Raw genomic sequence first — 24,676 nt, forward strand, 5'->3', positions numbered from 1 at the left:
GAATTCGGCAGGGTGAGGGCACACTGCCCAGGATTCACCAGGCAGAGGGCACATTGCATGGGATTCAGCAGGATGAGGGCACACTGCCCAGGATTCATCAGGGAACAAGCACTCCTACAGGGATTCAGCAGGCAGATTGCATGGGATTCTGCAGGGAGAGGGCACACTGCCCAGGATTCAGCAGGCAGAATGAACACTGCCCGGAATTCAGCAGGCAGAAGGAACCCTGCCCGGAATTCAGCAAAGAGGGCACACTGCTCGGGATTCAACAGGAAGTAGGCACACTGCCCAGGATTCAGCACGAAGACAGCACAATGTCCGGGATTCAGTGGGAAAAGGGCACACCACCTGGGATTCTGCAGGAAGAGGGCACATTGCTGGAATTTGGCAGGGAGAGGGCACATTGCCTGGGATTTGGCAGGATGAGGGCACACTGCCCAGGATTCAGCAGGGAGAGGGCACATTGCTGAGATTCGGCAGGAAGAGGGCATACTACCTGGGATTCAGCAGGCAGAAGGAACACTACCCGGAATTCAGCAAAGAGGGCACACTGCCCGGGATTCAACAGGAAGTAGGCACAATGCCCAGGATTCAGCACGAAGACAGCACAATGTCCGGGATTCAGTGGGAAAAGGGCACACCACCTGGGATTCTGCAGGAAGAGGGCACATTGCTGGAATTTGGCAGGGAGAGGGCACATTGCCTGGGATTTGGCAGGATGAGGGCACACTGCCCAGGATTCAGCAGGGAGAGGGCACATTGCTGGGATTCAGCAAGAAGAGGGCACATTGCTGGGATTCAGCAAGAAGAGGGCACACTGCAGGGAATTCAGCAGGGAGAGGGCACATTACATGGGATTCAGCAGGATGGGGCTCACTGCCTCATATTCAGCAGGAAGAGGGCACATTGCTGGGATTCAGCAGGAAGGGGGCACACTGCCCGGGATTCAGCAGGAAGGGGGCACACTGCCCGGGATTCAGCAGGAAGAGGGCACACTGCCCGGGATTCAGCAGGAAGGGGGAACACTGCCCGGGATTCAGCAGGAAGGGGGAACACTGCCCGGGATTCAGCAGGAAGGGGGCACACTGCCGGGATTCAGCAGGAAGGGGGCACACTGCCTTGGATTCAGCAGGAAGGGGGCACACTGCCCGGGATTCAGCACGAAGACAGCACAATGTCCGGGCACACCGTCTGGGATTCTGCAGGAAGAGGGCACATTGCTGGAATTCGGCAGGGAGAGGGCACACTACCCGGGATTTAGCAAGCAGAAGGAACACTGCCCGGGATTCCGCAGGAAGAGGGCACACTGCCTTGGATTCAGCAGGGAGAGGGCACACTGCCCGGGATTCAGCAGGGAGAGGGCACACTGCCCGGGATTCAGCAGGGAGAGGGCACATTATTCCCTGGGATACAGCAGGAAGGAGGCACACTGCACGGAATTCAGCAGGAAGAGGGCACATTGCTGGAATTCAGCAGGATGAGGGCATACTGCCCGGGATTCAGCAGGGACAGGCAATCCTACCTGGATTCAGCAGGAAGAGGGCACACTTCATGGGATTCAACAGGGAGAGGGCACATTGCATGGGATTCGGCAGGAAGGGGGCACACTGCATGGGATTCGGCAGGAAGGGGGCACACTGCATGGGATTCGGCAGGAAGAGGGCACACTGCCCGGGATTCGGCAGGAAGAGGGCACACTGCCCGGGATTCGGCAGGAAGGGGGCACACTGCCGGGATTCAGCAGGAAGGGGCCACACTGTTGGGATTCAGCAGGAAGGGGCCACACTGCTGAGATTCAGCAGGAAGGGGCCACACTGCTGGGATTCAGCAGGAAGGGGGGGTCACACTGCCCAGGATTCAACAGGGAGAGGGCACACTGCCCAGAATTCAGCAGTGAGAGGACACTTTGATGGGATTCAGCAGGAAGGGGGCACACTGCATGGGATTCGTCCGGAAATGGGCACACTGCACGGGACTCAGCAGGAATAGGGCACACTGCCCGGGATTCGGCAGACAGGAGGAACATCGCCAGGGATTCAGCAGGAAGAGGGTACATTGCTGAGATTCGGCAGGAAGAGGGCACACTCCCTGGGATTCAGCAGGGAGAGGGCACACTCCCCGGGATTCAGCACGGAGAGGGCACAGTTCCCAGGATTCAGCAGGAAGGGGGCACACTATCCGTAATTCAGCAGGAAGAGGGCACACTGCCCGGGATTCAGGAAGAGGGCACACTCCCCGGTATTCACCAGGAAGAGGGCACATTGCCCGGGATTCAGCAGGGAGAGGGCACACTGCCCGGGATTCATCCAGGAATGGGCACCAAGCCCAGGTTCAGCAGGGCAGTTGGCGCACTGCCCGGGATGCAGCAGGGAGAGCGCACACGACCCGGGATTCTTCCAGGAATGGGCACTTTGCCCGGGATTTGGCAGGGAGAGGGTACACTGCAGGAGATTTAGCAGCGAGAGGGTACACTGACTGGGATTAAACAGGGAGAGGGCGCACTGCCCGACATGCACAGGGAGAGGGCACACTGCCCGGGATTCAGCAGGGAGAGGACACACTGCCCGGGATTCAGCAGGGAGAGGGCACACTGCCCGGGATTCAGCAGGGAGAGGGCACACTGCCCGGGATACAGCAGGAAGGGAGCACACTGACCGGGATACAGCAGGAAGGGGACACACTGTCCGGGATACAGCAGGAAGGGGACACACTGTCCGGGATGCAACAGGAAGGGGGCACACTGCCCGGGATGCAGCAGGAAGGGGGCACACTGCCCGGGATGCAGGAGAAAGGGAGCACACTGCCTGGGATACAGCAGGAAGGGGCACAGTGCCCAGGATACAGCAGGAAGGGGGCACACTGCCCGCGGGATACAGCAGGAAGGGGGCACACTGCCCGTGGGATACAGCAGGAAGGGGACACACTGCCCGGGATACAGCAGGAAGGGGGGGTCACACTGCCCAGGATTCAACAGGGAGAGGGCACACTGCCCAGAATTCAGCAGTGAGAGGACACTTTGATGGGATTCAGCAGGAAGGGGGCACACTGCATGGGATTCGTCCGGAAATGGGCACACTGCACGGGACTCAGCAGGAATAGGGCACACTGCCCGGGATTCGGCAGACAGGAGGAACATCGCCAGGGATTCAGCAGGAAGAGGGCACATTGCTGAGATTCGGCAGGAAGAGGGCATACTACCTGGGATTCAGCAGGCAGAAGGAACACTACCCGGAATTCAGCAAAGAGGGCACACTGCCCGGGATTCAACAGGAAGTAGGCACAATGCCCAGGATTCAGCACGAAGACAGCACAATGTCCGGGATTCAGCGGGAAAAGGGCACACCACCTGGGATTCTGCAGGAAGAGGGCACATTGCTGGAATTTGGCAGGGAGAGGGCACATTGCCTGGGATTCGGCAGGATGAGGGCACACTGCCCAGGATTCAGCAGGGAGAGGGCACATTGCTGGGATTCAGCAGGATGAGGGCATACTGCCCGGGATTCAGCAGGGAACAGGCACTCCTACCGGATTCAGCAGGAAGAGTGCATATTGCTGGGATTCAGCAAGAAGAGGGCACACTGCAGGGGATTCAGCTGGAAGAGGGCACACTGCCCAGGATTCAGCAGGGAGAGGGCACACTGCCCAGGATTCAGCAGGGAGAGGGCACACTGCCTCGTATTCAGCAGGAAGAGGGCACATTGCTGGGATTCAGCAGGAAGGGGGCACACTGCCCAGGATTCGGCAGGCAGAAGGAACACTGCCCAGGGTTCAGCAGGGAGAGGGCACACTGCCTCGTATTCAGCAGGAAGAGGGCACATTGCTGGGATTCAGCAGGAAGGGGGCACACTGCCCGGGATTCGGCAGGCAGAAGGAACACTGCCCGGGATTCAGCAGGAAGGGGGCACACTGCATGGGATTCGTCCGGAAATGGGCACACTGCACGGGACTCAGCAGGCATAGGGCACACTGCCCGGGATTCGGCAGACAGGAGGAACATTGCCAGGGATTCCGCAGGAAGAGGGTACACTGCCCAGGATTCAGCAGGAAGGGGGCACACTGCCCGGGATTCAGCAGGAAGAGGGCACATTGCTGAGATTCGGCAGGAAGAGGGCACACTCCCTGGGATTCAGCAGGGAGAGGGCACACTCCCCGGGATTCAGCACGGAGAGGGCACAGTTCCCAGGATTCAGCAGGAAGGGGGCACACTATCCGTAATTCAGCAGGAAGAGGGCACACTGCCCGGGATTCAGGAAGAGAGCACACTCCCCGGGATTCACCAGGAAGAGGGCACATTGCCCGGGATTCAGCAGGGAGAGGGCACACTGCCCGGGATTCGTCCGGGAATGGGCACAAATGCCCGGGATTCATCCGGGAATGGGCACCAAGCCCAGGTTCAGCAGGGCAGTTGGCGCACTGCCCGGGATGCAGCAGGGAGAGCGCACACGACCCGGGATTCTTCCAGGAATGGGCACTTTGCCCGGGATTTGGCAGGGAGAGGGTACACTGCAGGAGATTTAGCAGCGAGAGGGTACACTGACTGGGATTAAACAGGGAGAGGGCGCACTGCCCGACATGCACAGGGAGAGGGCACACTGCCCGGGATTCAGCAGGGAGAGGACACACTGCCCGGGATTCAGCAGGGAGAGGGCACACTGCCCGGGATACAGCAGGAAGGGAGCACACTGACCGGGATACAGCAGGAAGGGGACACACTGTCCGGGATGCAGCAGGAAGGGGACACACTGTCCGGGATACAGCAGGAAGGGGACACACTGTCCGGGATGCAGCAGGAAGGGGGCACACTGCCCGGGATGCAGCAGGAAGGGGGCACACTGCCCGGGATGCAGGAGAAAGGGAGCACACTGCCCGGGATACAGCAGGAAGGGGCACACTGCCCGTGGGATACAGCAGGAAGGGGGCACACTGCCCGTGGGATACAGCAGGAAGGGGGCACACTGCCCGGGATACAGCAGGAAGGGGGCACACTGCCCGGGATACAGCAGGAAGGGGGCACACTGCCCAGGATACAGCAGGAAGGGGGCACACTGCCCGGGATACAGCAGGAAGGGGGCACACTGCCCGGGATACAGCAGGAAGGGGACACACTGCCCGGGATACAGCAGGAAGGGGACACACTGTCCGGGATGCAGCAGGAAGGGGGCACACTGCCCGGGATTCAGCAGGAAGGGGACACAGTGCTGGTTATATCATATTGCTCTCACCAAGGCCAAAAGACAAAACAAATCGAAACTAATTATATCTACGCAGTAAATCATTGCAAGCTGTAGGTCTAGTTAATGTTAACAAAAGGAGTTCATGCCGAAAGGACAATATCATGAAAGTAACCTGCGGTTGTGGTAGTGGCCTCCACGTTCCCAATACAAAGAACCCAACAACAGAACTGAGCATGCGCACAGCCCATTGTCGCCCACCCATCCCCTCAGGCCATTGGCTGTTAACTGATATCACTCAAGAATACCTCCCCGCCTACCAGCCCTCCTCCCAATCGGATTGGTTATTCCCGCTTCCGGAGCAGAGGTCATATTCTTGCTCCTCCTTCCGACGCTGTCAATGGTGTGTGGTTAATGAGGCCGTGGAAGGCAGCGTTGAGTAACCGCAGGATGGAGGGGCTCCGCTGGGCTTTCGGCTGCGGCTCCTGGCAGCCGACTCGCTCCGAGTGGTTACTGGCGGCTCGCTGTGTGCAGGCCGAGGAGAGAGAGCGCATTGGCGCGTTTGTCTTTGCAAGAGACGCCAAGGCCGCCATGGTAACGAGCTGGATGTAGACGTGCGGGCCCTGCCGACCGAGCACCACAGGAAGGCGGGCGAATGAGGGCAGGAAACACGCCTAAGGACATAGTGTGTCTGGCATTTCAGACCAAGGGGACTGACTCGAGGGATAGGGCTGAGAGACTCTCAGGAGTGAGGAATCTTTGTGCAGTAAGTTGGGGGAGAGCTGGTGATCGAGTTTTAGACTTTAGGGTCAGTACCTGGAGGGATGTGCGGCTGCCCGTCGGTGATAATCAGGGCTTCAACTCAACGCACAGGTCACACAAGTAGAAGCCCAGACTCCAGAAAGACCTTCAAAGGAATGACTCGGACATAGGAGGCGAACAACATTCCGACATCTAGATCAGAGTGGTGCTGGAAAAGCACAGCAGGTCAGGCAGCATCCGAGAAACGGGAAAATCAACGTTTCGGGCAAAAGCCCTTCATCAGGAATGAGGCTAGGAGCCTCCAGGGTGCAGGGATAAATGGGAGGGAGGGTGGGGTTGGGGAGAAGGTAGGTAAGAGTGCAATAGGTGGATGAAGGTGATAGGTCGGAGGGGAGGGTGGAGGGGATAGGTGGGAAGGAAGATTGGCAGGTAAGACTGGTCATGAGGATGGTGCTGAGCTGGCAGGTTGGAACTGGGGTAAGACGGGGGAGGGGAAATGAAGAAATTGGTGAAGTCCACATTGATGCCCTGGGGTTGAAGTTTCCGAGGAACAAGCTTCCTCATTCCCCCACCTTTCCTCTCCCCCCGACCTATCACTTTCATCCCCACCTCCATCCATCTATCGTACTCTTAGCTACCTTCTCCCCAACCTCCCCCCCCCCCCCCCCCCCCCATTTATCTCTCCACCCCGGATGCTTCCTGCCTCATTCCTGATGAAGGGCTTTTGCCTGAAACGTTGATTTTCCTGCTCCTTGGATGCTGCTTGACCTGTGCTTTTGCACCACCACTCTAATCTTGACTCTGATCTCCAGCATCTGTAGTCCTCACTTTCACCTAACATCCCGACATCAAGCAACTGTCTCAGAATAGCAAAGGACAAGTGCCTCAAGTAGGAGATGGTCCTAGAAAGTCCAGTATAATTGCTAACCCTGTTTTCAAGCCCATGGCCAACTTTCATGCCCTCCAGTAAGATCTGCCATTTAAATAGTTACATATTGGAAATGATTGATGTACATATGAACATAGGAGAAAGTGAAGACTGCAGATGCTGGAGATCAGAGCTGAAAATGTATTGCTGGAAAAGTGCAGCAGATCAGGCAGCATCCAAGGAGCAGGAGAATCGACGTTTCTGGCATGAGCCCGAAGATGGGCTCCATTCCTGAAGAAGAGCTCATGCCCGAAACATCGATTCTCCTGCTCCTTGGATGCTGCCTGACCTGCTGCGCTTTTCCAGCAACACATTTTAAGTACATATGAACATGAAAAGTATGAACTCAGTCCTTTGAGTTTGTTCTGTCATTCTGTAAGATCATTACTTTTTGTTAACCCTAATAACCTTTCAACACCCTGCTTTATTAAGAATCTATCTACCTCTACCTTAAAAATATTCAAAGATACTGCTTCTGCCACCTTCTGACAAACAGGTTTCCATAGACTCAAGACCTGATTCTACCATCAGAGGAAACATCCTCTCCACATTCACCCTGTTAAGACCCTTAGGATTTATATTCCAGTTAGATCATCCTTATTTCCTCAACTCAAGCAGGTATAAACTTTGCTTGTCTAACCTTCTTCCGAAGATAGACTATGTTTGTATCTGCTTGAGCTTAAAGGAGTAAGAAGTGACTTGCTTGAAACATATTAGAGCCTGAAGGGCCTTGATAAGTGGATGTGGAGAAGTTAATTCTGCTTTTGGAAGACTCTTTCAAAGTAAGAGTTGCCCATTTAACATGAATGAGAACTTTTTCTCACAACAGCTAGTGAGTCTTTTCTCAAACGCATGAGTCTTTGAATACTTTTAATGGCAGAGATGAATACATTCTTGATAAGTGAAAGGTTATCAAGAATGAGCATGAATTTGTTGTAATCAGATTAGCTATGATCACATTAAATGGGTGAACAGGACTTATACACTTACGGTAAGGACCCGGGGCATGTTGCTGAACAGAGACCTTGGGGTTCAGGTTCATAGTTCCTTGAAAGTGGAGTTGCAGGTAAATAGGATAGTGAAGAAGGGATTTGGTATTCTTTATAGGACAGAGCATTCAGTATAGGAGTTGGGGGGGGGGGTTCGTGTGGCTGTACAGGACATTGGTTAGGCAACTTTTGTAATATTGTATGCAATTCTTGTCTCCCTTCTATCAGAAGGATGTTGTGAAACCTGAAAAGGTTCAGAAAAGATTTACAAGGATGTTGCCAGGGTTGAAGGATTTGACCTACAGGGAGAGGCTAAATAGGCTGGGGTTGTTTTCCCTGGTGCCTCAAGCTGAGGGGTGACCTCATAGAGGTTTAGAAAACCATGAGGGGCATGGATAGGGTAAATAGACAAGGTCTTTTCACTGTGGTGGGGGGAGTCCAGAACTAGAGGGCATAGGTTTAGGGTAAGAGGGAAAATATTTGAAAGGGACCTGAGGGATAACATTTTCATGCAAAGGGTGAAAATTCTAATTCTAATGTACTGTTCTAATGCATAGAATCCACTAAGTACCCTAAGCCAGCAGTCTCCAGATTTAAAATTAAAAAGTCACAATTTCACGTTAACTATTTGAGCACTTTTCCCACCAACATCTTTACATCATTAATTTAGTTTATTTTCAATTCTGTCCACAAAGGGTGGCCGTCTGCTCATCAGGAAATTAATTGCTGAAAAATTGATGATTCCATGGAATGAAATTCAGTTGGCAAGGACAACGAAAGGAAAGCCATATCTGGCAAATCCAGTCCTTACCACAATCCCAAATTTTAATTTCAACATTTCTCACCACGGAGATTACGCTGTTCTGGCAGCTGAACCTAATCTGCAGGTTGGTGTAGATATTGTGAAGACTGATTTTCCAGGTAAGGAAACTTAAAATTATTATCTAATCTAAAAGTTAGTTTATTCTGGGTGTCATGGTAAATTTGTGTGGCAGAACAAAATATTCTTCATATTCTTTGGCCCTGTAATAAAGCATCATATACAACAAAGGGTCTGGTGATAGCCACTCCTGTTTTGTCACCTTGGTATCTCTTCTCAAACAAGAATCTCTTCCATTCCTCTGTAACATGTGCTGTACTCTTCACCATATTTGAGTTCCAGTATTGGATAGATTTGACTTCTGATCCATACACAATCTGGAAGAATAAATTCTAGTTTTTCATTCACATACACTCAGACCTCATTATCCATTGATTTCCTGTCCATGTACTCATGAGGTCAGCCTCCGACCCCATCTTGAATTTTTTTAGAAGCTTAGAGCTGCACCAAAAAGATTTGAATGGCTTTCAAAAGATGTATTCCTCTGTGCACATATCCCAAGCCATCTGAGTGTGTCCCATTGTCTTGTCCAGGTCTATGCGTGCTCAGTCTCAGAAACATTGTGTAGTCTTTATAATTCACTTAAAAATGCAGAAGAGGAAACCAACAAGTGTCTGCCAAATACCTGAAAAATCAAAAAGACAAAACAAAAAAATTGCTAACATTAGTGCAAAAAGTAGAAACCTGAGTTGAACAGTGGCTTAATTGGAACAGTGGTCAGAAAGCTGTAGGGGGTGAACAAGTCAACCATTCATTCAATCACGTCTAAAGCAAAATAGACTTTGCAAATGTAGCCTTTAGTGATCAGAGAATGCAGATATAACACAGAGTAAGAGACAAAGCTACGTTAAGCTTGTGGATAGAGGACATGGATCAGAAAAATGTTTTTGACTTTGCATCAATTCAAACTCAGTGTGTGAAACTGCACAACGTGTTCAACGTGAACATGGGCAGTGAGGGACATCCACTAGCAAAGGAGCCAGCAGAGTATGGCTTGAGAACGACAAGAAATGTTTCTTGTTGCATAATGTGAACTTATGATGAGATACAACATCAGTACCCCATAGGGCTTCGAAGGATTATCCAGAGCAGTTACAAAAACTTTAAAAAAAGGGTGCAGACACAAACAAGCCTTTAATGCCCACAAGTGACACTATGGTAGAAACATATGCTAACACAAACAAACGTACACTGAAGAGAAAAGGGCTTCGTAATTCAAGGTTGCCTGACCGTCATGATATGTAGCCACGCTGCTGGCTGTATGGTGAAGCCCCATGCTCCTTTACTATTTCATCAATCCTCATGCTTTACATGGGAAAGGATACATGCATTTTACAAATGAAATGGATGGTGTGCTGGCTGTGCTTTTGTATTGGTTCCATAAAAACTTCATAAAGGAGGTTCATAAATATCTACAAGAGAAGGGAATGGAGTTCAAGGTGACCTTTTGGGTAATGCTCCAGGCCTGCTTTTGGGCATGTTTGTTAGGCCACGCATTCTCATTCTGCCCTTGATGAATGAAAATGTTGGAAAGATTATAACATTGCTGCCTGCTTGACCAACGTAAAGGAATCTCATGATGAACTGACACCAGCCATGGTTAATGCTTACTTGTACAAGATATGGCCTGAGGTTATGGATGACTTCATGGGATTTCTGCCCATATCAATAGAAATCTTCCACATTGTTAATCTGGCTCATGAAGTTCAAAAAGGATTTTCAACGAAGTGGGTGAAAAGATTGTGGAGTTTTTTTGGGAAAAGCAAAAGAATTAACAGAAGGTTTGGAAGAATTAGTAGGAACTGAGTCTAAGGAATCATCTCAAGGTTGTAATCCCCATCTGAATGCTCGGAAAGATGGAAGTCATGAGTATCAAAAGCATTGATGGATTTATTGTTTACATACAATCTCTTTCAAGCATAGCATTTGAGTCAAAGGGGCATTGAAAATACTATGATTCCTTATGCAAAACATTATAATTAAATAAAAAGACATCATTGTGTTGTGATTGTAATGGCGTTATCCCAGTGGCTCTCATACAATGAGTGCTCTGATTTGAGCTGTTAATCTCATCTAATCAGGGAGTCCTAGCTGACAGAGACAAGCAGGAGTGCTTCACTGTGCCTCACACCTGCACACACACACCATGGGTGCTGGGGAAATAATAAGCACTACCTCACTTAGGCGGTAGTGTGGGGGTTAACAAAAAAAAAAGAAAAAATAAAATAAATAGGGGAATCCTTTCCTATAAAAAAGAAAAAAAAAGAAACAAGCAGGCGTGCTAGATGTTCTGTTCACTTTTTAGAGCTAGCTCCTAGGGAGCTGGATCGGTGTCAATGACTCTCCACATGTAAATAAAGGATGACTTGGTGACGGATACCTGCCTCTGTGCAGTTATTTCACATAACATCCCATAATGATATTCTTTACAAAAGGCAAGGTAGCTGCAAAGAAATCAGATTTAGCTGTCTTACCACTATCTACACAACAGAACAATCATCGTTAGTGACCCATACTCTCCATTTCTACTTAATTGCCTCTCAACTCATCTTTCTCAGTATTAGCTCCATGAAAGACGTACTTATGATAGTTTTTTTGTATTGTTTTATTTGTTAGTATAAATTCTTTCTAAACATTTTAATGTGTTAAATAATGCACGTTAATGCTTTTAGAACATTGTAGGGCACATTTATCTTTATTTGAAGTATGTTGTTGAGTGTATAGGAGATGCCTTAGTGATATTCATTATTTGGGGCAGTCTGTTCCTCTATTCCTCTCTGGCACACGCTCGGTGAAACAGTGATGGGGACAGATTTTCTCTGTGCGTTAATTCCAGTAAATGTACCACAAAGAAGGTTGTCACTAGCACCTGGGAGAAACATTTTATGCACGGCTACCAAAATGTAATTTATTATAATGGAAGATGATGGCAGTTCTATAGTGATTTATTTTACTTGTATAAGAGATGGTATGGTGATCCACAAAGTTTGTTTACGTAGAAAACAAACATGTTTTAAAAATATATCCCTGAATTTTTTTTTGCCAGAATTGCATTTGCAATGTCTGTTAATTTTCTTTGTAAACTGAGTTCTAGTTGGTAATGATAAATAATTACTGAAATTTCAAAACATTTTGTCAGAATAATATTTTTGAGCAGTATTGATCATGCTGGTTGAGTTCTAAAGGATGTTGCTGCTAGACAGGGTCTGCAGTAGGTGGTGCAGGACCCAACAAAATAAACCATACTTTACAACATCCTCACCAATCACCAATCTGTCCATGCCAGTGTTGGTAAGAGTGACAACTGCACAGTCCTTGTGGAGATGAAGTTCCACCTCCACATTGATAACGCGTTACGTAATGTTGTGTGGCATTATCATTGTGCTATATGGGATAGATTTCAAACAGATTTAGCAATTCCAGACTAGGTGTCCAGGAGGCACTTTGGACCATTAAGAGCCAAAGAATCATACTCCCAACACAATCTGCAACATCATGGCCCGGCATAATCCGTATCCTACTATTACCAACAAGCCCAGGGGATCAACCCCAGTTCAGTGGAGAGTGCAGAAGGTCGTACCAGGCCTACCTAAAAATGAGGTGTCAGCCAGGTGAAGTCAGATGACTACTTAACTGTCAAACAGCACACGCAGCAAGTGATAGAACTAAACAATCCCAGAACCAATGGATCAGATCTAGATCCTGCAGTCCAACCACATCGAGGCATGAATGGTATTGAATGATGAAACAATTCCATGGAGTTGTCTGTACAAATATCCCAGTCTGTCATGGTGGGGGAACTCAGCACCTCAGCGCAAAACAGAAAGCTAAAGCATTTGCAACAATATTTAACTGAGTGGATGACCCATCTTGGCCTTCTCCTGAAGTCCTCAGCATCATAGATACCAGTCTCCAGGCAATTCGACTCCCTCCACATGATATTAAGAAACAGTTGGAGGACACTGAACGTTGCAAAGAGAATGGGCCTGACAATATTCCAGCAATAGTACTGAAGACCCATGCTCCAGAACCTGCCATACCCCTATCCATTATAGCTACAACACTGGTATCTACTCTATTTGGAAAATAGCCCAGATATGTCCCGTATATAAAAGGCAGAACAAATCCAACCTCGCTGATTACTGCCCCATCTGTCTCCTCTCAATCGTCAGTAAAGTGATGGAAGGTGTCATCACAGTGCTATCAAGCAGCACTTGCTCAGCAATGACCTGCTCATTGATTCCCAGTTTGGCTTCCACCAGGATTACATGGCTTCTGATCTCATTACCATCATGGTTCAAGCATGGACCATATGTCGGAGTGGCAGAGGGGAGATGAGAATGATTGCATCTTCATCAAAACTGCATTTGTCTGAGGGTCAAGGACCCTTAGCAAACTGGAAGTGTTTGGAATCAGATGAACACTCTGCTGGTTGGACTTCTAGTTGGAACATAGGAAAGTGGTTCTGCTTTCTGAAAGTCAATCATTTCAGTCCCAGGATAACTCAGGAATTCCTCAGGATAGTGCCCTAGGCCCAACCGTCTTCAGCTGCTTCATCAATGACCATCCCTCCATCATAAGGCTAGCAGTAGGGATGTTCACTGATGATCGCACAATATTCACAATTTACTAGTCCTCAGATACTGAAATAGTCCATTTCCAAATACAAGAACTGGACAGTATCCAGGCTTGGGCTAAACAGTGGCAAGCAACATTTATGCCACATAAATCCCAAGCAATGACCATCTCCAATAAAAAGACAATCTAGCCATCATCTCTTGACTTTAATGCTAATACTATCACCGAATCCCCCACTATCTCTAACAAATTCCGAGAAGTTGTCATTGACCAGAAGCTGAACATGATTAGCCACTAGGCTAGAAAAGCAAGTCAGAGGCTACTGTAGCTCACCTCCTGCAAGACACAAGTGAAGAGAATGATAGAACACTCCTTATTTACTTGGATGAGTGCAGCTGTAAAAATACTCAAGAAGCTTGACAGCACCCAATGCAAAATAGCCAGCTTGATTGGCACCACAACCGCAATCATTTACTCCCTCCACTACTGATGGTCACCAACAGTGTGTGCCATCTATAAGATGCATTGCAGAAATTCACCAAAGATCCTTAGCCAGCACCTTGTAAACAGCACAGCTACTACAATCTAGAAAGAAAAGGGCAATGGATTATTGGGAAGAACACCTACATGCAAGTTCCCTTCTAAACCAGTTGCAATCCCAATTTGACAATACGTTACAGTAACATCATTGTCACTGGGTAAAAATCCTGGAAATTCCGCGCCCCCCCCCCCCCCCCCGTAAGGGCATGGTTGGTCTATCTACAGCACATGGACTACAGCGGTTCAAGAGGGTAGCTTAGCATCACCTTCTCAAGGGCATCTATGAATGGGCAATAAATGTTGGCTGTACCACTGATACTCATGTCCCACGAGTCAATAAAAAACAAGTATTTCATCCAGGCAGTTTTTCAAGGTTTAATGTTAGGCCAGAATTTGCAGTCAAAAATAACAACTTAATTGTGTTTGTGTAAATGATAGAAAAACAGCAAGTGTGGAACTGATACAGGGTTAATTGCTGAGATCCATGGTTGACCTTTGTTGGCTATCATGCAGTTGCTGTATTTGCAAGTTGAATTCAAAATAAATCTACTGCAAATAGTTTGCACTAGTACGCACAAGAGCAAATAACCTTGCAACAAGGTGATGACTATTAATGGCTATTTAATTTTTTTGAAATTAAAAATCAACTTTTGTATGTACGAGATTAACAGGTCATCCACATTTGTGACGGCAATGTCTGCGTGCTCAAGCAACCACAGGCCCAAAATTGGACATTCTAAATTGATCCACAGATGGAGCAAGCGGGCCTGCCAGAAAATTGGCCAAACTAAATTAAACTGCAGCAGCAGCAACTGTTGCCCACAGACACCAGTGGAAACCATGGTCGAAGAAGTCACAAAGGTTAGGGGGAGCCAGTTACAACCAATCCAAGGGTTGTGTTTTGGAGAAGTATCAATTAGACTTTCTGACACCTTGACCTCCAGCCATTGCCTGATTATGTGCACTTTGAACCCCATTTATGACTCATGGGCCAAAGGCCACAGAGCATTCTGAAAGGGCCAGGAGAGGTGGCTTAAAATCACACGTTTAAAAAAAATCCCAAAATTGCTGGTTTGGGAGCTTATGTGGAGAGAAATCAGAGTTAATGTTTCAGGCCTAGTGACCCTTCTACTGAACTGATGAGATCTAGGAGAAAGGTGGTATACATGCTGAAGATGGGATGGGAGAGGGGGAAGGAGTAAATGATAAGTGGAGATAGAGCCCCAGAGAGAGAAAAACAGTCAGACTGACAAAAGGATGGTTAAAGATCAGTCTGGGGGAATGAATAGCAACTGTAGTGAATATTAGTAGCTGACAATCAGTTCTGTATGGTAGCAGTCCATGTGATATCAAGGCCTGCTGTGTGGGGCTTGGGGTAGTGGCAGGGCCTCAAGGACTAAAATTGCTGAACTCGATATGGAGTCCAGAAGGCTATAGAGTTCCCAAGCGGAAAATGAGGTGTTATTCTTCCAGCTTGCGTTGAACTTCGCTGGGGCACTGCAGCCAGCCTGAGATAGATGTTGGCTGGAGGACAAGGTGGTGTCTTGATGGCAGGTGTGTTTGGGGCCTTGGATGGTGAGGAGTGAGGAGAAAAATGTGCAGGTATTATGCCTTTTGTGATTGCAAGGAAAGGAGCTGTGGAGACACATGGGAATAAAGGAGGAATAGACCAGGGTGTCCTGGGGGGAATAGTCCCTGTGGAAAGCTGACAGGGGAGGGGAGGGGAACGTGTGTCTGGTGGAGGCATCCCTCTGGAGGTGGTGGAAATGGTGGCTAATGATCCTCTGAGTGTGGATGCTGATGGCATGGTAGGTGAGAATAAGGAGGAGCCTATCGCTGTTGTGGGAGGGAAGAAAGAGGATAAGGACTGAAGTGCGGACGGACTGAAGTGCGGAAAGTGAGGAATTACATTTGCCTCCCTCCAGTTCTCAGGTACCACTCTGGAGAGCGAGGATGCAAAGATCTTCACAAGCGATCAAGTATGGCACAGTTCCGAGTGGAGGAGGTACTTGGATGGGAGCTGGAATAGGATTGGAACAAGGAATGTTCCACGAACTCCACAGTGAGACAGGCATAACTGGGACCCATGACTTTAACCTGAAGAAAGTGAGAGGAGTTGAAAGGGAACTTTTTCGCTTGTTCAGAGTGAGGATGAGCTTGATCAAGTGGAGGAGGATGGGGACGGTTCAGGCCTGCTTTCCAAGAAGGAGCAGAGAGCATAAAACCATACATCTAGAAGCTGCCCCTCAGCGAAAACTCGAAGCAAGACTCGTGGCAGAAGACCATATGGCAATTCGAAAAGACCCAGGAGAAGATCCGCCCTGACCTGCAAGACTCAGACTTGTGGAAGAGAGCCAGCCCTTGGCAGAGAGGAAGGAGATTTGCTCAAACTCATGGATTGTTGCAGGTAATATCTTTTCACAGATGTTTAGAGCTAGATAGAGAATAAATATTGTGGGAATTTGGAAAATGCTCACATGATGTTTATGATAAAGAAAATTTTATTCATAAAATTGAGTTGAAAAGCAGGTTGAATTCTGTGTCCTGACGAGCACATTGGTAAAGTAGTTTTAATCCATAAGTTTGTTGAAGTGTTCAAAGCACAGACAGCATTGATGTCCCTTTGATTCTTCGATTTTAGTGTTCGTATAACCTCCAAGTTGAACCCCACCCACCTTGAACTCCTGGATATCCAGCCTGAGTTTAAATTAAGAGGGCAGCTGCCTCACCTAATGGCCAGGATTCAAGTGGGTGAAAGAGGCTGCAGGAGTGTGATCAGTGATTTGGCCAGAAACCAAATGCTTGTCACGTGAGGAGTACAAGCTGCCAGAGATAATACAGGGTCTGGGACCCATGGAAAAGGAAATCTAGCATAGGCTAATATGGGTCAAGGACCTGAAAAAAACAGAAGCAAGGAAGCTAAGTCCAAGGTTAGAGGGGACACAAGGTGGTGAAAAGTCAGATATTGGAGTCAGGACCCGTGAGGATAGAGAGAACCTTGAGGAGAGGACCCATGAAGTAAGAGATAGTGAAACAAGTCAGAGAGTCTGTATTGTAGAGAAGCCAGAAAGCAGCTAATGTAGGGTTAAGGACCAAATAGAGAGAGTGAGTAAGCAATAAATTAAGGAAACAATAGGAGAAATAGCAGTGTGTCCTGAGTGGAGGAGGTACTTGGTACCTAAATGAGAAGTGGCCTAGATGGGTTGCCAATTGCAGTGAGTAAATATCAGGGGTCCAGGACCCTAGGGCAGAAATGCGGGGAGTTGGCATGGAAAGCTGAAGGGAAGCATGCTTTAAACCTCAGCAAGGCTATAAAGCAGCTGAAAGGTAGAGAATGGGAGACTGTGAAGCAAATCCTGATGAACTGGAGAAGGTGAAGCAGGAACTGAAGAAAATTAGAGTCACAGCAGTAGAGTAGGAGCAGAGGAACGAGGCAAACATAGTACACTTGGGACAGTCTCAGACCCAATGTGATAGAACGTACCAGGAGGCACCTCATGTGGTCAGTGATTGGGACAGAGCCCAAGAGATTGTGAACGGGCTGACCAAGAAATGCAAGCAAGACCCAGGTTGTGCTCAGAGTCCTGCGCAAAGAAAACAGAGCCCGTGCTGCAGGCCATTTGAAATGCCAGCCTGAGAATGAAAACTTTAAGTCCCAACTTACTGTTCAAAAGAGAATGATATGTGCAATTGGGACAATGGATTGAGATTGGGACACTGATTATGGGATAGACTGGGAGGAAATGGAAGAACAAACCTGTTGATAGGCCGAGAGTGATGAAGATGGGGACACCCACCTCCCTTTCCAGAGGGAGCAGATCCTTCAGCTCCCCCAGGATCTTACCCTTCTCCGATGAAGCCACTGACCACAACCTGTCGGGATGGCCAGGACAATAATTCATTTACTAAAAACATTGTTTCCGGTGGCACAATTCGCGGAGATAGCAGAAAAAAACCCTCCAATTGAGCCCATGTTTCTCGACAGCACCTGCCAACAAAGGTTCTCCATGGGATTGACAATGTCAAGGAGATAAAATTAATTTTAATGTGCCTGATCTCCCTGTTCCATTCTGCCTTACCCAATCCTCAGCATGTGGGAAGAGGGGAGCTGCAAACTATCAAAACAGCAATCCTACCTGCTGAAGGATACAATAGCATAGGTCCTCTGCTGGGATAAATAAGTGTAGGCAGTAAAAGGGAGAGGACACAGCAGCATTTATCAGGCACCTGTGGACACAGGACTCTTTGATGACTTAGATTGGACTGTGATGACACTATGAAACAGGGCAAATCGCACCTGAATATTTGTCTCACGTACCACTAAGGTAGTAAGGAAAGCCTGCAAAAATTTTGATCCCCCAGATAACACACACACAGAACAGTGGGTGATCGGGAGAATGGGCCAGGCTTGAGGGAAAGAGATTCATAGCACTCTAAATCAGGCTGAGGAAAACTACAACCAGTCAGAAATCCAAACCTAGTCCTGTGTGCAGGAATAAAGGGGGACCGAAACAAGGGGAGTTTTGTTTTAATCAGACCCATATACTTTAATCCTGCAGTGCGGGATAGGGATGGAGGTCTGATGCAGCAGCTGCCACCACAAGGGAAATGCTACAAATGTGAGAGCGCAGGCCACTTCACAAGGACTGCAGGGTACCCAGACGGTTAGTGCCACCAGAGGAGCCAACCTCATGATTCTGGCCAATGCAACAGGACAGACTAGAGAGACAAGCAGCAGCTAGTTTGTTGAGGTTGATCAAATTGAGTGGAGGAAATCCCACCTTCTGATTCTTTGCACCCCCGGTTCACTAGTAAGAAAATTCTTCCGAACGGAGTCAGTGGACACCTACAGGAGGAGACAGATGATACCTATTGAATTTAAACTCTGAGACATAGCCTGCCGTCACCCAGCAGTGTTGGTTAATCTCCACTGAGACACTGAGCGCCTTTTGGGCTTGGACCTTATGAGGACTCTATCTTTTAGTATACTATTAGTATTATGTGGAGTTGTGGATTAGACTCACCAACATGACTGAGGAACCAGCAGAACAGGCAATTCTCACAGAGCACAAGAGTGTATTCGCCAGTCACAAACCTGACTGCAATCGTACAGAGGGTGAAGTAGTGATAGACAGACTGGACACAGCCACAAATACAATATGGTTTCCCCAGGGCAGAGGGGGAGATGGCCATGGTCATTAGCAGATTGTTAAAACAAGGAATCCTACATATATACCAATAACTCACTCATGTGGCTGGTTACAAAATTGGATGGCTGTTGATGGCTCACTATCGCGAACGGGGATGAAAACAAAACTGCCCTAATCACAACACCAGCAATAGCAACGAGCCATGAAACCATGATGATGCAACCCCATCGACGTAATATTTTACCATACTGGACATTAGTAAGGGATTTTGGTCTATCCCCCTCCACTGACACTGCCAATATAAATTTGCCTTCATATTTCAAGGCCAGCAATATGCGTGGGCCTGCTTGCTGCAGGAGTTCCATCAATATTTCATGAGAGCCTCACTAAAGGACTAGAGAGGTTTTCCCAACTGGAATGCTTGGTACAGAATGCAGACAATCCTCCTGCAGGCAGAGACAAAGACCAAACATTGGACACTGTTAAAAGAACTGTTAACAATCCTCACCAGCCTAGGACTGAAAGTTAACTCCAGAAGGCACAAATCATGAGGTCCCAGGTCTCATACTGGGAAACTGCGATAGCTTGGGGGAAACATGAAATAGAAGAGAAAAGCATCGAGGTCATAACCTGTTTGCCCCTCCCAGGATGTGAGCTCATTTGTATTCCTTTCTGTGCTTATTGGGATACTGACAGAACCACATCGATGGTTTTGCACTAAAGCTGTCCCATTCCCCCACTTCCTCAAGCGGAATGCGCCATGAGAATGGAATGAACAGCACACGGATGCTGTTGCTGAATTAAAACAGGGCCCAGTATTGCAGGTACCTTATCCAGAACTTCTCCTTGTCTTGGAAGTTGCAGCCACACTTCTCCAAGAACAGCACAATAAACTCAGACCAGTAGCGTATGTCACCTTTACTCTTTCACCAGCAGAAGGCTCCTTTATGTATGAAAAGCATTGGCTAGCCATGTTCTGAGCGATACAACATTTTGCTGATGTTTTTAGCCTGAACCCCTCCTCCCCAGCTATTCTGATGAAGCACGTCCCCGTTCAACTTTTTCTGGATAGCAGGATTAAAGATGGTTTGATCAGCCAAAATCACATACTGCGCTGGACCCTAGTATTATAGGGTCACAATTTTACTGTCAAACATACCAAAGCACCTACCTTTCTGGCCGATAATTTGAGCGACAGAGGAGAAACCCTTGAGTGTTATGCAGTGGCAACAAATGTCCCTCAGGGACAACTTATTTGTGCCAAAACAAAAGGGGGAAGACCCAAGGGAACCTGGGGAGCAGAAGAGACACCCCGCAGAATGATATTTGTCGATGGATCCTCGATTATGGAGGGAAATGGACACTGAAAGGCAGGATGGAGAACCACGGAAGCGAACACCTAACAGAGTCAACCAAATGAGCACTCAGGCTGCTGAGCAAGCAACTGCAGCCGAAATGGTCAGCCACCCTGAAAAGTCTCCCCCACTAGCAGATATACACTCAGACATTTATTTCCCCATTAGCAGCTATACATCCAGACATCATGTATGTCTGCAATAGTTTAACTGACTTCCTTAAACTATGAGAAGTTAGAGGATTAGTCTTGGCAAACAGGAAACCATTATTGTTTGCATTCCTGCTTACATTTGTTCTCCAAACTGTCCAAGGCCACGAAAACACATAATTAAGGTTAGAGCCCACCACCGAACTTCCCCAACTAGGAACAGAAGGAAAGATGAATGAGCTAAGCAGGGTGCCCAGGAAGTAGAACCATGGCACACCCCCATTCCAGACCAAATAGACCCCATTGCTGTAAGCTAAATTAAGATAAAAGATCTGTTACAAGCTTAAAGCAGCGGTGCAGAGTTAAAGCAAGTACAGGAGGGAACTAACCCCACTTCATATGGCATGTGGGGAGGGCAAGTATTAAGGACAGATTTGTTCTCAAAGATGGATGGGATGTGGTACTGGCCTAGGACTGAAATCAAGTGATTTATTAATGCTACGATTTCTGGAGTCGTCAAGGGACAGAAACTACAACTGATAAAATTAGGAGATTGTGTACGTGACCAAAATGGGATAAGTCGTAAAACATTATGTCAAGAATAATATCATCTGCACCCAGACAAGTGTGCCAGTAAAAGAGAGTTAAGGCATACTAGGCCAGTAATAGGGCCATGGAGTGACCTTCAAAGAGAAAACTTCCACCCTGTGAAGAGGGATATGAGCAGTATCCAGGCCATCGTGGACATTCTTGGCAAATGGGTAGAGTTGTTACCTACTCAAACACAAAATTTGCAACAGGAATCTTAATTCAGTAAGCTTTCACAGGATGCAGTTTTGCACCAGGGAATCCATTTCACATCTCATCTAATGCAGGCATTGAATATATTTGATGTTAGCTAAGAGTTCCACATTGGCGACCATCCTCAATCCTGTGGGACTGTGGAGAGGATGAATTGCAACTCAAAGGGAGGCTGCAAAAGATATTCCAGCAAAACAAACGCAATGGTGGACTGTAGTTTTACCCACAAAGAACTCACCTTCCAGTTCAATTGAATTCACTCCCTCGCTTTCCAATCACCAGACGGCCTATGAGAGGTATTGAACCCTTAACAGGACTGGACCTGTGAGAACCCAAGGTCGAAGCCCTCTGTCATAGTAATCTGTGAAATTCTATTGGAAAACATATAGCCACACACAAAGCCGCAGATATAAGAATTGTGAAAAGGAAAAGGTGGAGCAAGGTGTACTTTGGTGGGAAAGTGAACTGGTAGACATTGAGTTAGGGCAGTAGGTGATGTTACAAATTTTCCAGCCAGAAACATTCCTGTACCCCAGATATTCAAGTCCCTACTCGGTGCTGGACAAGTCTATCCCATCTATCTGTGTGCTCACTTTTGCTAGATGCAGGAAAAACCGGGTGGTACCATATTAACCAGATAAATGCCTCCAGAGCAGCAGCCATCGATTCCACATGCCACATTGGGAAGTGGGAGAAGTGGACCCCAACCAGAGCCCTGATCCAGGCCCCAGACCAACTATTCATCCTGACCCAATCCAAATTCAGGATCCAGGCCAACCCTGGACATTATCTCTCCTGAGGCCCCAACCTCGGGAACTGAACCACAGCTGACTCCACTAATTCTGGTCAGAAGAGGCAGGTCTTAGTTCGCAGCAGCCCTGAAGTGAAACGGATGGTTAGAGACAGTCCACCCAAGTAAACATCCTATGTGACGCTCTAGCCCAGAGACAGAGACAACCCTTTTATGAAGACAGTCATTCCAACACTCCCACTGAAGCATGATGGAGAGACATGTCCCTGGCAGCCAGAGCCCTCCCAATGGGGCAGGGGGTCCAATGCCCGCTCACACGCGCACTCACTCTCTTCTCCCCCCTAACCCCCTCTCTCATACACACAGTCCATTACATCCTAACCCTGGTGTTCCACTAATTAATACTATTGTAGGCCAAAGTTGGGCTATCTTCATCCTTTGGCCATTCTCAATATCTGATCAAAGGCCATTTTGTTTTTTTGGCCATGTTTCATCTCATCGAAATTTTAATCACCTGGACTTCTGACAGTGCCAATGCATTGACTGGTTCTGAGCTCCATTTTGGATTAACAAATGTCAAGCCTGAGGTGAGGTCAGAAACACATGCAATTGACTAAGGAAAGGGGAATTGGAAGAATTCGATAAAAGCAAATTTTGGGAGGAGCCCAGTGCAGGATGAGACCAGACAGAGTTAGAAAACAAATCCCTGCAGATAGAGAAGTGTGGGGAGGTATCCAGACTTAGTCAGATATTAGAAAGGAGCGTAACAAATTCCACCTTAATCCCCTGTCCAGGATGACAACACACAGCCTGTTGGACTGCATCGTTGGCTGGATTGCCAGGATGCGATCATCAGGAGTGCTAATTAGGCAAGACTACACATAGCTCTGAGTAGTTTGCCCTGCCAAAGGCAGGCAAATATGAGAATAAATCTTGTGCATCCATTGTACAAATCTATGATGTGTGCATGTAACAACCAGCAGCTTGTGTATAGGAAGACAACTGGGAGCTTAGATTGTTGCTAGCTGAGTGCAGTCACCACAGCTGACTGTTGGGTTTTTTCCACAAAATGATGCACAGAAGTGGGTTGTTTGGCTATCGGCCCGGAGAAAGGGCTATAAATTCAGATCATAAGAGGAAATATGTCCTGTATGAAACTAGAAATGGGCTAAAACTAGTCAGAAGTGCACCCTTGCACGTATGTTTGAGGACTCCCCCAGAGCCACAAAATGGGGTCGTTTTAATACAAACAGGCAAAACCCTATAGACAACATACACCACGAATTAGTACTGATGCTGTTAGATATAATCCGAACCTAGCTGCCCTTCCCAGTTTCAGAAATCATATTTGTATTTGATCCATTGGCTATTAAGTTGGAAAACAGGGATTGATACTGAAGAGGCCAGCAGAGCATAGTAAAAGATATGCTGAATGATTTGACAACAGCTTATCAAGCAGGAGTGTCCATGGTCAGTACCCTTGTTTTGGCTAATTTGGATAATTCAGACTTTAAACCCAGCAAGTTAAACAGACTAGTCTAGACAGCAAGATGCTGAAGGGAGAATAAAAGAAAATCAGACAGACCAACATCTGGTGACAGTGCTCGAAGGGCACGGCAGGTCCATAAACAAGTTCATCCAGACTGAAATAGATGATGACGGTACACAGCAGAATTTATGGTCCGTGGATGATTAAACAATTGCGGGAGAACCTCAAGCAGGCTAAGCTAGGACTACCAGCAGATGGAGCACTTGTTCTGTGCGAAGAGACACGCCAATATTTCAAATTGTGAATTACAGCAATTGACACTGGTTTGACAGTGATTGTAGGGATATGGTACTGAGCATCTGGATTATAACACCCAAATCAAAATGGGTTACAAGTCTTTGAGGTGGAAAATATCAGCATTATCTGAGAGGGAATACAGTTAGGATACAACAGCTGTACACTGTTGAGAAAGAGGGATGGCTTGTAGGGACCACTCTGGATAAATGTCAGCAGACAAAAGAAGTAATAGTGTACCTATACCCCATTTATTCACGTGAATGTTCCTTGTGTGGTTTCTAGATAAATACTGTTCTAAATTGGACTTGTACACGGAAATCACCAGAGTAGAGTATGGGGCAAGTTAGAATACTGCACCACAACTTCGCGGAACATTGCCAATTTTGGACCCTCACATGTAGTATCCAAAACACCATGTTTTGTATTAGGCTAAACAGGGCAGCCAGGGTAGGCCTAATTGAGTGCACAGACGTCCACAGGAGAAGTGAGATCTTTGTTGATGTCAGTGATGGGGATAATTGGGAGAAGTATGACAGTGGTATTTAACTCCTACCAGAAAGACTGCAGCAGATCTGGACATAATTGGTAAATGCACATAAAGCCTTTGCTACTATTATTTAGAAGACAGAGGAAATTTAAAAAGGGATCAGGGAAATCAAAGTGTCTAATTGGTGGGATGACTTCTGGGAATAGGACTTGAATGTGCAGATAACCCCATGAGTATGTCTCCTATCACACTTCACTGTGCTGTCCATCCTGTTTTCATTGATCTTTCTTACCATTCTCACAGTTTAATTCTTCTGCTGGGAGAAGGATCTTATCCAAAAACTAACTGT

At 47.5% G+C, this 24,676-nt stretch overlaps 2 protein-coding genes across 3 annotated transcripts in view; one reads left to right on the top strand and one right to left on the bottom strand.

Annotated features, from left to right (window-relative positions):
• msantd4 (Myb/SANT-like DNA-binding domain containing 4 with coiled-coils) overlaps window positions 1-5,359 on the bottom strand; it is a 41,327-nt gene extending 35,968 nt beyond the window's left edge. Inside the window, exon 1 of the mRNA XM_043691822.2 lies at window positions 5,347-5,359. The gene's annotated coding sequence lies outside the window, so the exon portion shown is untranslated. The remainder of the gene's footprint in view (window positions 1-5,346) is intronic.
• Window positions 5,360-5,570: 211 nt separating this feature from the next.
• aasdhppt (aminoadipate-semialdehyde dehydrogenase-phosphopantetheinyl transferase) overlaps window positions 5,571-24,676 on the top strand; it is a 79,424-nt gene continuing 60,318 nt past the window's right edge. For both annotated transcript variants that reach the window (XM_043691826.2, XM_043691827.2), the window contains exons 1-2: window positions 5,571-5,765; window positions 8,546-8,771. In XM_043691826.2, coding sequence (XP_043547761.2) covers window positions 5,586-5,765; window positions 8,546-8,771 — 406 coding nt within the window. In that variant the 5' untranslated portion in view covers window positions 5,571-5,585. The remainder of the gene's footprint in view (window positions 5,766-8,545; window positions 8,772-24,676) is intronic.

This window comes from Chiloscyllium plagiosum, unplaced genomic scaffold (assembly GCF_037043375.1).
Source record: "Chiloscyllium plagiosum isolate Xiang-an unplaced genomic scaffold, Cpla_swu_hap1 HiC_scaffold_6, whole genome shotgun sequence".
Taxonomy (NCBI): Eukaryota; Metazoa; Chordata; class Chondrichthyes; order Orectolobiformes; family Hemiscylliidae; genus Chiloscyllium; species Chiloscyllium plagiosum.